Source organism: Oncorhynchus kisutch, unplaced genomic scaffold (genome assembly GCF_002021735.2).
Source record: "Oncorhynchus kisutch isolate 150728-3 unplaced genomic scaffold, Okis_V2 Okis02a-Okis13b_hom, whole genome shotgun sequence".
NCBI classification, from domain to species: Eukaryota; Metazoa; Chordata; class Actinopteri; order Salmoniformes; family Salmonidae; genus Oncorhynchus; species Oncorhynchus kisutch.
The window spans coordinates 14,381,819-14,397,897 of NW_022261979.1; the positions used below are offsets into that span (position 1 = coordinate 14,381,819).

At 46.3% G+C, this 16,079-nt stretch overlaps 1 protein-coding gene across 1 annotated transcript; it reads right to left on the bottom strand.

Annotated features, from left to right (window-relative positions):
• Positions 1-1,790: 1,790 nt before the first annotated feature.
• LOC109884148 (tyrosine-protein phosphatase non-receptor type 2) lies at positions 1,791-11,966 on the bottom strand. The gene is made up of 9 exons (XM_031811927.1): positions 11,693-11,966; positions 8,049-8,139; positions 7,861-7,961; positions 7,538-7,636; positions 6,637-6,774; positions 6,338-6,547; positions 5,323-5,484; positions 3,924-4,357; positions 1,791-3,141 (listed from the first exon to the last, which is right to left on the bottom strand). The coding sequence occupies exons 1-9, from the start codon at positions 11,747-11,749 to the stop codon at positions 2,952-2,954; spliced, it is 1,482 nt and encodes a 493-aa protein (XP_031667787.1). The 5' UTR covers positions 11,750-11,966; the 3' UTR covers positions 1,791-2,951.
• Positions 11,967-16,079: the final 4,113 nt, after the last annotated feature.

The following is a 16,079-nucleotide window of genomic DNA, read 5'->3' on the forward strand; positions in this document are numbered from 1 at the left end:
GCCCTATGGCAACCCTTTCCCCTATATAGTGCACTACTATAGACCAGAGCCCTATGGCAACCCTTTCCCCTATATAGTGCACTACTATAGACCAGAGCCCTATGGCAACCCTTTCCCCTATATAGTGCACTACTATAGACCAGAGCCCTATGGCAACCCTTTCCCCTATATAGTGCACTACTATAGACCAGAGCCCTATGGCAACCCTTTCCCCTATATAGTGCACTACTATTGACCAGAGCCCTATGGCAACCCTTTCCCCTATATAGTGCACTACTATTGACCAGAGCCCTATGGCAACCCTTTCCCCTATATAGTGCACTACTATAGACCAGAGCCCTATGGCAACCCTTTCCCCTATATAGTGCACTACTATAGACCAGAGCCCTATGGCAACCCTTTCCCCTATATAGTGCACTACTATAGACCAGAGCCCTATGGCAACCCTTTCCCCTATATAGTGCACTACTATAGACCAGAGCCCTATGGCAACCCTTTCCCCTATATAGTGCACTACTATAGACCAGAGCCCTATGGCAACCCTTTCCCCTATATAGTGCACTACTTTAGACCAGAGCCCTATAGAACCCTTTCCCCTATATAGTGCACTACTTTAGACCAGAGCCAAAAGTAGTACACTATTAAGAGAATAGGGCACCACTAAGAACGTAACCAATGAGTCATTCTATCACAAGGAGTGAGTACCTGGGACGACATAAAGAAGACATCCTAGGTCAGTACATGCTAACAACACATTTGGTACGCGACCATGGGCCCATACAACCATACATTCCTATTTGAGTTAGCCACACGGTTTATTTTTGATCAACAGTATACAGGACAATGACCATTCAGGGTATATGAAGTCAACTCTGTCACACTGTCCTAATAGCAAACAGCGCTCCATTCCCTACCACGTTACTATGGAAACCCTGGGACTACCGTAAAGGCACATTCAAGTATTTTGGGGGTTTAAAAGCAACAGAGTAAAAGATACAACCACATCATATTGTCACCGAGCTTTCTTTGAACAACATTCATTTCCTTAACCTTGGACTGGCAGGTGCTTTGACCAAACCTGCTGCTGCAACACACACACACACACACACACACACACACACACACACACACGTTTCTCTGTCCATGCTGCAACACAGAGACCAAGGCTACTGTTATACATCACTTCTCCTTACTGTCTGCTGGGCATCAGCCAGTCAGCCATCCAGTCAGTCAGTCAGTCAGCCATCCAGCCAGTCAGTCAGCATCAGATTAATAATACTACAACTAAATAAAATAAACTCAGGTTAGCAAAACTTGTCATATCAGATATAACCTCATAAGCAGACTTTGCACAAGCTAGCTAGCTGAGAAGTCCACCAGGAGAGACATCCTGGATCAGCTGCCAGTAGAATGTAACCCAGTGGGTTGGTAGGTAGAGACCAGACTAACGGACCAGGGGGAACCCGCTGTATGGACCCGGTACACAACAACGTGGGTTGGTAGGTAGAGACCAGACTAACGGACCAGGGGGAACCCGCTGTATGGACCCGGTACACAACAACGTGGGTTGGTAGGTAGAGACCAGACTAACGGACCAGGGGGAACCCGCTGTATGGACCCGGTACACAACAACATCTCACCTTTTGATGTGTTTCATATTTTAAAGAAAATGAATTAATGAATTTATGTTGAATCATCTATAGAGCACGTGACCCAAATAGGACAGACCAAACTCTGCCTGGTCCGGGCCCTGCTGACCGTTCAGACCAAAATCTTTCCCGGTCCGGGCCCTGCTGACCGTTCAGACCAAACTCTGCCCGCTGCGGGCCCTGCTGACCGTTCAGACCAAACTCTGCCCGGTCCGGGCCCTGCTGACCGTTCAGACCAAACTCTGCCCGGTCCGGGCCCTGCTGACCATTCAGACCAAACTCTGCCCGGTCCGGGCCCTGCTGACCGTTAAGACCAAACTCTGCCCGGTCCGGGCCCTGCTGACCGTTCAGACCAAACTCTGCCCGGTCCGGGCCCTGCTGACCGTTCAGACCAAACTCTGCCTGGTCCGGACCCTGCTGACACAACGGAAGAACCGTGTCTGGTCAGGAACACATGTCAAAGCACCATCAGCATTATGAAGAACAAAGTATGTTGTTGGTTAGAGAACAGTTCTACTGCTGACCTCTGACCTCTATGTTCCTGTTGCTCTATGAGAGGATCCCCCAAAAAGAGGTGAAACAGCCTTTGAATTGCTTCCTGTCAAATACGTACATCAATCATATCAATGAAACAATCTGACCTTTTAAAATGAAATAAAAAGAATGAACGAAAGTAAAAAGGTCAAGATGATGTTGTTGTTTTGTACTGAGCCTTTTGCACATGATGTCTGTTGCTGCTGCATAGGGGGGGTTTCAGACAGTACATTCATCAGGTGCTGCCAACTGGAGCACCAACAGCCTGAGAGAAGATGTTACCACCAAGATCTTTAAACAGGAACCAAAATATACACCGGGACGGTTTGATCTAGTGCTCTGACCTTTCCACCAGGGTTGAGTTCAACACCATTTCAGTTCAGAAAGCAAAACTAAATTCTAAATGTTAAATCTTTTTTTTTAAAAGCTTGAAGAGAATTGAAATGTGGAATTTCAGTGTACTTCCTGAATTGACAGGAATCAAAAATGGAATTGACCCCAATCTTGGTTTTGACTTATAGAAATAAATACCCCTGTTATGCACAAACAGACCATGAGAATGTATCTTACAGAGAGAGAGAGAGGGTACCGTGTGCCAGGTACTGGTGCAAAAAAGACAGAGGGGGAGGGGGTATCACTGGGAGAAGAGCCAAACCACCACTAGCCCCAGGGCCACAGCAGCTCTGACAGGGGGAGGGAAATCACTGGGAGAAGAGCCAAACCACCACTAGCCCCAGGGCCACGGCAGCTCTGACAGAGGGAGGGAAATCACTGGGAGAAGAGCCAAACCACCACTAGCCCTAGGGCCACGGCAGCTCCAGCCCCCATGTTGAGCAGCACAGGCCTCCAGTACAGCCAGCGTTCTCTCTGCCTCTCTGTGTTCGTCAGTCTCTGTTTCATCAGGTGAAGCTTCTGGGCCGTGCAGGCGATACGCTCCTCCCTGTGTCTCTTCCTCAGACTGGAATAAGATAATAAGATGAGGGTTTCATTACATGGTTAGAGAAGTCTGGAAGGGTCCTAATTGAATGCCATCTAAACATGGGAGTCTGGAAGGGTCCTAATTGAATGCCATCTAAACATGTGAGTCTGGAGGGGTCCTAATTGAATGCAATCTAAACATGGGAGTCTGGAAGGGTCCTAATTGAATGCCATCTAAACATGGGAGTCTGGAAGGGTCCTAATTGAATGCCATCTAAACATGGGAGTCTGGAAGGGTCATAATTGAATGCCATCTAAACATGTAAGTCTGGAAGGGTCCTAATTGAATGCCATCTAAACATTTGAGTCTGGAAGGGTCCTAATTGAATGCCATCTAAACATGTAAGTCTGGAAGGGTCCTAATTGAATGCCATCTAAACATTTGAGTCTGGAAGGGTCCTAATTGAATGCCATCTAAACATTTGAGTCTAGAAGGGTCCTAATTGAATGCCATCTAAACATGTAAGTCTGGAAGGGTCCTAATTGAATGCCATCTAAACATTTGAGTCTGGAAGGGTCCTAATTGAATGCCATCTAAACATGTGAGCCTGGGGGAGTCCTAATTGAATGCCATCTAAACATGTGAGTCTGGAAGGGTCCTAATTGAATGCCATCTAAACATGTGAGTCTGGAAGGGTCCTAATTGAATGCCATCTAAACAGTCTGCCCAGCACTGAAGGCCCACAGCCAGCTTCAGTAGGAGGAGTTAAGCAGACAATAGAGAGAAGCAGTAGAGGGGAATACACCTCGAGGTGTACTGACCTTGGCACCTCCGCCAGGTCCTTCTCTGATCTGTCTGGATCTGTCCCGTCTCCTGATGTCCGGTCCTCTCTGGACAACGCCACAGGCTCAGGCTCCACACAGGGCAGTGGCTGGCCGTTGGGCTTTTCTGAGGGCCGACTGGGGGACTGGGGGGCGTCTAAAGGCCGTGGCGGGGGTAGAGGGGACGGGGGGGCGTCTAAAGGCCGTGGTGGGGGTAGAGGGGGGGCGGGGGCGTCTAAAGGCCGTGGTGGGGGTAGAGGGGGGGCGGGGGCGTCTAAAGGCCGTGGTGGGGGTAGAGGGGGGGCGGGGGCGTCTAAAGGCCGTGGTGGGGGTAGAGGGGGGGCGGGGGTGTCAGAGAGCCACCTGGGAGGGGGGGAAGGCGGTGAATCACATACTGTCGCTCTGTCCCCTCTGGACAGCTCTCTCTTCTGGCTCTGTACAGACAGACAGGACAGTAGTTAATGACCAACAGCTCCTCAGACAGACAGACAGGACAGTAGTTAATGACCAACAGCTCCTCAGACAGACAGACAGGACAGTAGTTAATGACCAACAGCTCCCCAGACAGACAGACAGGACAGTAGTTAATGACCAACAGCTCCCCAGACAGACAGACAGGACAGTAGTTAATGACCAATAGCCACTCATACAGACAGACAGGACAGTAGTTTATGACCAACAGCCACTCATACAGACAGACAGACAGGACAGTAGTTAATGACCAACAGCTCCCCAGACAGACAGACAGGACAGTAGTTAATGACCAACAGCTCCCCAGACAGACAGACAGGACAGTAGTTAATGACCAACAGCTCCCCAGACAGACAGACAGGACAGTAGTTAATGACCAACAGCTCCCCAGACAGACAGACAGGACAGTAGTTAATGACCAACAGCTCCTCAGACAGACAGACAGGACAGTAGTTAATGACCAACAGCCACTCATACAGACAGACAGGACAGTAGTTAATGAAGACACAGTTCTGCTCATGTCTAGTTTCACATTGACAGTCCTCTACTCTCCGATACGGCAATATTTTTTTATTTTACCTTTATTTAACTCGGCAAGTCAGTTAAGAACAAATTCTTATTTTCAATGACGGCCTAGGAACAGTGGGTTAACTGCTTTGTTCAGGGGCAAAACAGCAGATTTTTACGTTGTCAGCTCTGGGATTCGATCTTGCAACCTTTCGGTTACTAGTCCAACACTCTAACTACTAGGCTACCTGCCGCCCCAGAATGACCCTGTACAGTGTCACAACCCCCCAAATTGTTTCACGGTGACACAGGACTCATCCCTTACACTAGTTACAGTGTGTACCTGTGCAGAGCAGTCTCCCATGATGCTCTTGGCTCCCTCCAGCTAGCTAGGTGTGTGGTTAGGGTTAGTGGTGTTTACCTGTGCAGAGCAGTCTCCCATGATCCTCTTGGCTCCCTCCAGGACAGCCCTGTAGGAGAAGCGTAGCTGGTCAGGAGTCTGGATCAGACCCATCCGGTACTCCCTCATGTCCAGCAGAACTCTCAGAATGTCCACTGACGACGAGTCCTTCCTCTTTTCCATCTGGACAGGAGAGAGAGAATGACTTCACCCACAACACCAGGGACAAGACCGGCTGGTCTACATAATGCTGAACAGTACATTTAGCCTGGAGACACAGCCCATCTGTAAATAGCCCACCCAACTACCTCATCCCCATATTGTTACTTATCCTCTTGCTCTTTTGCACCCCAGTATCTCTACTTGCACATCATCATCTGCACATCTATCACTCCAGTATTAATACTAAATTGTAATTATTTTCACCTCTATGGCCTGTTTATTGCCTACCTCCCTACTCTTCTACATTTGCACACACTGTATACAGATCTTTCTATTGTGTTATTGACTGTATGTTTGTTTATGTGTAACTCTGTGTTGTTGTTTGTGTCGCACTGCTTTGCTTTATCTTGGCCAGGTCGCAGTTGTAAATGAGAACCTGTTCTCAACTGGCCTACCTGGTTAAATAAAGGTGTTCTCACCTGGCCTACCTGGTTAAATAAAGGTGTTCTCACCTGGCCTACCTGGTTAAATAAAGGTGTTCTCACCTGGCCTACCTGGTTAAATAAAGGTGTTCTCACCTGGCCTACCTGGTTAAATAAAGGTGTTCTCACCTGGCCTACCTGGTTAAATAAAGGTGTTCTCACCTGGCCTACCTGGTTAAATAAAGGTGAAATAAAAACATCAAAATACAGTTTGACCTGGAGCTGATGTGAAACACCACGTAGTAGAGCCTTGTCCGAGACAGAATCTCCTGTATCTGTAGCGGGAACAGGCTCAATGTCCAAGGACAACCCCTGAACAGGAAGCTAGTCTACTTTCATACCAACCCTCGGGGATTCAATTACAATGTAAAAACAGGAAGTATTGATGTTACCAGGATGAGACACGTGTCGACCAACGAGAAGGTCCCTGAGCGTCCAATCCCAGCGCTGCAGTGGACCACGGAGGGCCCGTGCTCCGGCCCCAATGAGCCAGACTCCCGCACCTTGACCAGGAAGTTGAGGAAAGAGGCCGGGGATTCTGGGACGCCAAAGTCAGGCCAGGTGGTGTAGTGAAAGTGGTATATCTCTGTGGTTCCTCCTGTCTGGATAAAAGACATGTCGTTTTATTACGGTGACTGTTGCTAACAGCAACGTCCTCATGACACAGAGTCTGCGGAGACGAAGAGCTCACCTCTGTGTTCCTCAGCTCCAACACTCGTATGATGTAGTTGGACTTGTCCTCTTCCTTCACTAACGTCACGACAAACCCTGTGTCCGTGTAAGACAGCTGATGTTCCTCAGCTGTAGGCCAGTACTGAGCACACTTCTCCTGTTGGGGGGGGACAAAACATCAGTCAGCTGTAGTACTGAGGACACTTCTCCTGTTGGGGGGGGGGGGGGACAATACATCAGTCAGCTGTAGTACTGAGGACACTTCTCCTGTTGGGGGTGGACAATACATCATTCAGCTGTAGTACTGAGGACACTTCTCCTGTTGGGGGGGGGGGGGGGGGGACAATACATCATTCAGCTGTAGTACTGAGAACACTTCTCCTGTTGGGGGGGGGGACAATACATCAGTCAGTCTGTTCCCCTTCTCTAGGATTCTGTTCAGCATGATAACAGCATGTAGGCTACTTACAGACCCCTTCTCTAGGATTCTGTTGATAACATGTATGTAGGCTACTTACAGACCCCTTCTCTAGGATTCTGTTGATAACATGCATGTAGGCTACTTACAGATCCCTTCTCTAGGATTCTGTTCAGCATGATAACAGCATGTAGGCTACTTACAGACCCCTTCTCTAGGATTCTGTTGATAACATGTATGTAGGCTACTTACAGACCCCTTCTCTAGGATTCTGTTGATAACATGCATGTAGGCTACTTACAGATCCCTTCTCTAGGATTCTGTTCAGCATGATAACAGCATGTAGGCTACTTACAGACCCCTTCTCTAGGATTCTGTTGATAACATGTATGTCGGCTACTTACAGACCCCTTCTCTAGGATTCTGTTGATAACATGTATGTAGGCTACTTACAGACCCCTTCTCTAGGATTCTGTTGATAACATGTATGTAGGCTACTTACAGATCCCTTCTCTAGGATTCTGTTCAGCATGATAACAGCTTTGGAGTTCTGCTCCCAGACCATCAACCAGAAGTGACCGCAGGTGTTCTTCAAGGGGCCCTTTGGGAGAAAACACAACACACTGCTTCATCACCAACTGAAACACAGACCAACCCTTAACATGTAGATACACAATCCTTAGTACATGTTGAGTGTAAATCTCATTTCAGTGATCAGTACAGAATGAATGGAAATGTCTGAGCTACTTGTATGTACTGACCTGAGACAGAATATAGGCTCTTTGGGCTTCATCCACTATGACTAAACTTCTTGTATGTACTGACCTGAGACAGAATATAGGTTCTTTGGGCTTCCTCCACCATGACTAGACTTGCATTGATGTAGTCATTTTCAGAGTTTTCAAGTTTAACGCGACTGTGATCATCTGAAACCAGATATATTTAAAATGTGTAAATGAAAACTATTTGCGACTCGTCAAGGTGTAAACATTCACCACATTGATAATACTTACAGGGGCTGACATCTCTATATCGGTTTCGATTCTGATTCTCTGGGAGTTTTGCCACCTTACATGAGTAGTCGCTCGCTTGGTTTCGGATTTCCTGAGAAAGAACGAGAACAAATACCAGTCAGCGACTGTCAATACGACTTTCATTTAAATGTGTACAGGTCTGAGCTACAGCAACTACTGGGTATACACTACCTAACTAATTACCTAGGTCAGCTACTGGATATACACTACCTAACTAATTACCTAGGTCAGCTTACTACTGGGTATACACTACCTAACTAATTACCTAGGTCAGCTACTAGGTATACACTACCTAACTATTTACCTAGGTCAGCTACTGGGTATACACTACCTAACTAATTACCTAGGTCAGCTACTGGGTATACACTACCTAACTATTTACCTAGGTCAGCTTACTACTGGGTATACACTACCTAACTATTTACCTAGGTCAGCTTACTACTGGGTATACACTGCCTAACTATTTACCTAGGTCAGCTTACTACTGGGTATACACTACCTAACTATTTACCTAGGTCAGCTTACTACTGGGTATACACTACCTAACTATTTACCTAGGTCAGCTTACTACTGGGTATACACTACCTAACTATTTACCTAGGTCAGCTTACTACTGGGTATACACTACCTAACTATTTACCTAGGTCAGCTTACTACTGGGTATACACTACCTAACTAATTACCTAGGTCAGCTTACTACTGGATATACACTACCTAACTAATTCCCTAGGTCAGCTTACTACTGGGTATACACTACCTAACTATTTACCTAGGTCAGCTTGCTACTGGGTATACACTACCTAAATATTTACCTAGGTCAGCTTGCTACTGGGTATACACTACCTAACTAATTACCTAGGTCAGCTTACTACTGGGTATACACTACCTAACTATTTACCTAGGTCAGCTTACTACTGGGTATACACTACCTAACTAATTACCTAGGTCAGCTTACTACTGGGTATAACCCTGTCTATAACCCTGTCTCCTATCCCTAGCCTAGAACCTCTTTAACCCTGTCTATAACCCTGTCTCCTATCCCTAGCCTAGAACCTCTATAACCCTGTCTCCTATCCCTAGCCTAGAACCTCTATAACCCTGTCTCCTACCCCTAGCCTAGAACCTCTATAACCCTGTCTCCTATCCCTAGCCTAGAACCTCTATAACCCTGTCTCCTATCCCTAGCCTAGAACCTCTATAACCCTGTCTCCTATCCCTAGCCTAGAACCTCTATAACCCTGTCTCCTATCCCTAGCCTAGAACCTCTATAACCCTGTCTCCTATCCCTAGCCTAGAACCTCTATAACCCTGTCTCCTATCCTAGAACCTCTATAACCCTGTCTCCTATCCCTAGCCTAGAACCTCTATAACCCTGTCTCCTATCCCTAGCCTAGAATCTCTAACCCTGTCTATAACCCTGTCTCCTATCCCTAGCCTAGAACCTCTAAGCCTGTCTCATATCCCTAGCCTAGAACCTCTATAACCCTGCCTCCTATCCTATAACCTCTTTAACCCTGTCTCCTATCCTAGAACCTCTATAACCCTGTCTCCTATCCCTAGCCTAGAACCTCTATAACCCTGTCTCCTACCCTTAGCCTAGAACCTCTATAACCCTGTCTATAACCATGTCTCCTATCCCTAGCCTAGAACCTCTATAACCCTGTCTCCTATCCCTAGCCTAGAACCTCTATAACCCTGTCTCCTACCCCTAGCCTAGAACCTCTATAACCCTGTCTATAACCCTGTCTCCTACCCCTAGCCTAGAACCTCTATAACCCTGTCTCCTATCCCTAGCCTAGAACCTCTATAACCCTGTCTCCTACCCCTAGCCTAGAACCTCTATAACCCTGTCTCCTATCCCTAGCCTAGAACCTCTATAACCATGTCTCCTATCCCTAGCCTAGAACCTCTATAACCCTGTCTATAACCATGTCTCCTATCCCTAGCCTAGAACCTCTATAACCCTGTCTCCTATCCCTAGCCTAGAACCTCTATAATCCTGTCTATAACCCTGTCTCCTATCCCTAGCCTAGAACCTCTATAACCCTGTCTCCTATCTCTAGCCTAGAACCTCTATAACCCTGTCTCCTATCCCTAGCCTAGAACCTCTATAATCCTGCTACTATAATACTAAAAGTAATGTAATTGGCCTCAACAGGCCCAACACTGGATTTTACTACATTGTAATGGAATGTAGGCAGAAGGATTATAGTCCTCATAATGAAAACAGCCACTTGGATAACATTGTAATCAACTCACATCCATGACTCTAAACATGTACATATCCATTTGACATGTTTGACGATTAAATGTTGCCATTATTGATCATAACATCAGAAATCAGCGATTCAGAAAGATTTTTGGCTACATTCTTACAATTATTTGAATAATTCAACATCTTTATATATCTGATTCGTCTCCCTCATGTAGTTGTTAATTCTCCATCACTATGAACATTTTTGGGCATTCACAGGTGTGAAATTGTCCAATAAGACCCCATAGAGTTGTTGGGCGGCCATATTGGGAAAAGGCTTCTATGGGGTTAATGTGTGACTTCTGTGATGGCCCTGTAAATACAAATCCCGTTAAAACCCTGTTCTCGCTGTGTGTGTGTGTGTGTGTGTGTGTGTGTGTGTGTGTGTGTGTGTGTGTGTGTGTGTGTGTGTGTGTGTGTGTGTGTGTAACTTGGTGATTCTATAACCAAAGTCACATTTCAAAAACATAGCTGCCCCATTACAATGGCACCTTTATGGGCGATTTTTTAACAACAGCTTGGTGTTGGTGCTTTCAAAGTTGGTTACATTATATATATAATTGGAAAGGTATTTTCATGACCTTTCAGAACCACTTGTAAAATAGGGTTTCCTTTTTTAAAGCCATTTATACAAGTAATTCTGATATGAACACTAGAGGTCTGTTGACATGAACATTCTGAAAATGTGTCTTTCCAATAAGCTTTCCTATTATATATGATTAAAGGGTATAAGTGAGCAATACCTTCTTGTAATACTGACATTGTTGGTCATAGTAAAATCCCTATGGGAAAAATGAATGGTATAAAACAAACTGTAATAACAGACAGAAGGCTACTGTTGCTGCACTACTATCACACATTTTTCAACTCTAGGGATATAAAACTCAAACATTAACTATAACACTCTCATAATAACTACAACTAGAAAACGGGACTGTGTGTTCCTTGTGGCCGAGTAGGTAGTTATATAGGTTGTTGTTAACTTGAGCTCCAGACATCCACTTCGCTGTAAATCTGCTCAGATTCCTAGATATGGCAACACATGCGCACATATTATTTCAGGAAGTGTTTGCGACTTCTCAGAAACAGGCGAGCCAGCTAATGTTGATGCACGTTTTCCGGAAGTCTGACTCTTCTCCTGTGAAGCTTAGTTTATCTTTCAGGATGAATACCAGTTTAACTAGTATTATCCATTCAATATACCGTTAAAATTACATAGTTTGGTGCTAGCTAGTATGATGGATAATGTGCATAATTGCTAGCTAGTAACCGGGCAGATAGCTAGCCAATTTAGTTAGCAACATAACTAACGTTAGCTAGGTTAGCAACCGAAAATGGATAAAAATAACACATTGAATGCCCAACTTACATTATAAAGGTTTTGCCACTGCCCAGACGAATCTATTTCCTCAAACTGTTGATCCATTTTGGTATTGATATTTCTGTCTTGTGAATATAGTCTGAATGTTATCGTTGTCAACGGTGAGTTAGCTGGCTAGCCCCAACTGACAGCCATCTACCGCGGAGAGTCAGCCGACTGTGTGGGGGATCTACGTCATCTCCACCAGACCTCTTTGCATGACGGATGGTTCACCTCGTCTGGGGATTGCCCAAACTCTGGACCTGGGTGCACGTTTTGGTTGTTGCTCTCTAACTCTACATAGCTGATTCAAATAATCAAAGCGTAATTATGAGTTGGTTATTTTAATCAGCCCAAAACGTACACACAGGACAGAGTTTGGGAAACCACCAGATCCCTGAAGAGGAGAACTATCCGTCATGTTGGCATCGGTTCTGTGACACCATTGGAAGGGCGGCCCCTGTGGGAGGACTGTGGGAGATTATTAAAATGATGAGTGGGATTATCCAGTGTTGACGAGTGGGAAGGATGTGGCAGTAACAGCTGAGGAGAAAGCAGAGATGATGGCCAAAGTGTTCGTCTCAGTGCATAGCTCTGTACATTTGTCAGAGGAGGCGGAGTATCGTGGAGTGCTGGATAGGAGGGAGGATGTAGATGATGTGTTGAATGCGCCATGACAGGTGAAAAGGGCAATAGGTAAGGCTGGGTTAACTTCACCTGAGAAAGATGAGGTGTGCTATATTATGTTGGCCCATGTTAGTGATGAGGCTCTGGATAAGGTATTGGTGTTGTACAACAGAGTGTAGGGGGGGGACTACCAGGCAGTTGGAAAGAGGCAGTAGTGGTACCAATTTGGAAGCCAGGGAAGGACCCAACGAGGCCAACAAGCTATCAGCCAATAGCCTTTAACATCACATGTATGTAAGATTATGGAGCGTATGATAACGGAGAGGCTAACTTACTTCCTGGAGAGCAGTGGGCTAGTATCGCTACATCAGAGTGGATTCAGGAAGGGGAGGGGAACAATGGACCCAGTGCTCTGCTTAGAAGCAGAGGTCAGGAAGGCTCAGGTGAACAAGAAGACTGTTGTAGCTGTATTTTTTTTGATGTGGAGAAGGCGTATGATGTGGAAGCAGGGTTTGTAAATTTAGCTTGATATTACGGGGGTAGGAGGAAGAACATACATCTGGATAAAGGATTTCCTGTTTGGAAGGTCTATCCATGTGAGGCTGGGGAAGTCTCTCCGGCAGCTACCTGGTGGATAATGGTACACCACAGGGCAGCGTGATTAGTCCTCTGTTGTTCTCAGTCACGATCAACAGGATGTTCTGGGTCAGCGTTTGTAGAGCAGGAATATGGGGTGAAAGTCAGGAAACGTAGTACAGATCTGGCTGTATGTACGGAGGAGATGATGGCCATACTGTTGGCCTTGCAGTGGGTGGAGGATGGTATGCCAGAAAGAGTAGTTATTTGCTCTGATTCATGTGTGTTAAGGAGTTTCCAGTCGTTTATATCACGTATCAGACAAGACCTGCTTTATGAGTTGCTACAAACCCATGGCAGGAGTAAACAAATGGGTATACAGATCATATTTACATGGGTCCCAGCTCATGTAGGAGTGGAGGGGAACGAGGCAGTTGATGTACTGGCTAAACAAGCACTGAGTAGTGGGGATGTTGATGTACTGGCTAAACAAGCACTTAGTAGTGGGGATGTTGATGTACTGGCTAAACAAGCACTACGTAGTGGGGATGTTGATGTACTGGCTAAACAAGCACTACGTAGTGGGGAGGTTGATGTACTGGCTAAACAAGCACTACGTAGTGGGGAGGTTGATGTACTGGCTAAACAAGCACTACGTAGTGGGGATGTTGATGTACTGGCTAAACAAGCACTACGTAGTGGGGATGTTGATGTACTGGCTAAACAAGCACTACGTAGTGGGGAGGTTGATGTACTGGCTAAACAAGCACTAAGTAGTGGGGGTGTTGATGTGGTAGTTTCAATGAGCAAAGTAGAGGCAAAACGCCCGATATGGACAGTGATGGTGCAGAGATGGCAGGAGCAGTGGAATAGAGATACTAAGGGCAGGAATTTATTTCAAGTACAGAGGAAAGTTGTGGAGGGGAGAAAGGCAGGTAGGGATAGAAGAGAGGAGGCTATATTTACAAGATTAAGGGTGGGACACAGCCAGTTGAATACGACCTTATATGTGAAATGAAAACATCCAACAGGAAAATGTGAGTATTGCCAGGAAACAGAGACAGTGGAATATGTATTGATACAGTGTGGACATTATTGGAGGGAAAGAGAGAGGATGAGATCAAGTATGAGGGGGGGGGGGGGGTACAGGAAATTAGTTTAAAGAGTATATTGAGTTGAACATCATTAGATATAGTCTCAAATAGTTGTTTATTTGTTTTTAAGAGCAACGGGGCTGGCAGGTAGGATTTAGTTTCTCCCCGTCTCTGTCATACACTCCAGTACAATAGGTGGCGGTAATGCACCATAACATTGGATGCCAACAGCCGATAAACCCCACTGAAGAAGTTTGCTAAACCCTGAAATATGCATGCGCTCTCGCTCAGCCTGTGCACAAGAGAAAACTAAGTAAACTCAGCAAAAAAGGAACGTCCCTTTTTCAGGACTCTTTAAAATCCAAATAACTTCACAGATCTTCATTGTAAAGGGTTTAAACACTGTTTCCCATGCTAAACAATTAATGAACATGCACCTGTGGAACGGTCGTTAAGACACTAACAGCTTACAGACGGTAGGCAATTAAGGTCACAGTTATGAAAACTTAGGACACTAAAGACCACTAAAGACTCTCCTGACCCCTCCTGTCTCAGCCTCCAGTATTTATGCTGCAGTAGTTTATGTGTCGGGGGGCTGGGGTCAGTTTGTTATATCTGGAGTACTTCTCCTGTCCTATTCGGTGTCCTGTGTGAATCTAAGTGTGCGTTCTCTAATTCTCTCCTTCTCTCTTTCTTTCTCTCTCTCGGAGGACCTGAGCCCTAGGACCATGCCCCAGGACTACCTGACATGATGACTCCTTGCTGTCCCCAGTCCACCTGGCCATGCTGCTGTTCCAGTTTCAACTGACCTGAGCCCTAGGACCATGCCCCAGGACTACCTGACATGATGACTCCTTGCTGTCCCCAGTCCACCTGGCCATGCTGCTGCTCCAGTTTCAACTTCCACCTGACTGTGCTGCTGCTCCAGTTTCAACTGTTCTGCCTTATTATTATTCGACCATGCTGGTCATTTATGAACATTTGAACATCTTGGCCATGTTCTGTTATAATCTCCACCCGGCACAGCCAGAAGAGGACTGGCCACCCCACATAGCCTGGTTCCTCTCTAGGTTTCTTCCTAGGTATTGGCCTTTCTAGGGAGTTTTTCCTAGCCACCGTGCTTCTACACCTGCATTGCTTGCTGTTTGGGGTTTTAGGCTGGGTTTCTGTACAGCACTTTGAGATATCAGCTGATGTACGAAGGGCTATATAAATAAATTTGATTTGATTTAAAGAGACCTTTCTACTGACTCTGAAAAACACAAAAAGAAAGATGCCCAGGGTTCCTGCTCATCTGTGTGAACGTGCCTTGGGCATGCTGGAAGGAGGCATGAGGACTGCAGATGTGGCCAGGGCAATAAATTGCAATGTCTGTACTGTGAGACGCCTAAGACAGCGCTACAGGGAGACAGGACGGACAGCTCATCGTCCTCGCAATGGCAAACCATGTGTAACAACACCTGCACAGGATCCATACATCCGAACATCACACCTGCGGGACAGGTACAGGATGGAAACAACAACTGCCTGAGTTACATCAGGAACACATAATCCCTCCATCAGTGCTCAGACTGTCCGCAATAGGCTGAGAGAGGCTGGACTGTGGGCTTGTAGGCCTGTTGTAAGGCAGGTCCTCACCAGACATCACCGGCAACAACGTCACCTATGGGCACAAACCCACCGTCGCTGGACCAGACAGTACTGGCAAAAGTGCTCTTCATTGACGAGTCGCGGTATTGTCTCACCAGGGGTGATGGTCGGATTCACGTTTATCGTCGAAGGAATGTGCGTTACACCGAGGCCTGTACTCTGGAGCGGGATAGATTTGCAGGTGGAGGGTCCGTCATGGTCTGGGGCGGTGTGTCACAGCATCATCGGACTGAGCTTGTTGTCATTGCAGGCAATCTCAACGCTGTGCATGTGGTACCCTTCCTGCAGGCTTATCCTGACATGACCCTCCAGCATGACAATGCCACCAGCCATACTGCTCGTTCTTTGCTTAGATTTCCTGCAATGTCAGTGTTCTGCCATGGACAGGGAAGAGCCCGGATCTCAATCCCAACACATCTGGGACCTGTTGGATCGGAGGGTGAGGGCTA

Excerpts from the sequence above, each read along its gene's own strand:
- LOC109884148 (XM_031811927.1), bottom strand. The coding sequence starts at position 11,749 with ATGGATCAACAGTTTGAGGAAATAGATTCGTCTGGGCAGTGGCAAAAC. Across the intron at positions 8,140-11,692 it reads AGTGGCAAAACCTTTATAAT|GAAATCCGAAACCAAGCGAG; the intron begins GTAAGTTGGGCA and ends GTTCTTTCTCAG. Across the intron at positions 3,142-3,923 it reads GACCTGGCGGAGGTGCCAAG|TCTGAGGAAGAGACACAGGG; the intron begins GTCAGTACACCT and ends ATCTTATTCCAG.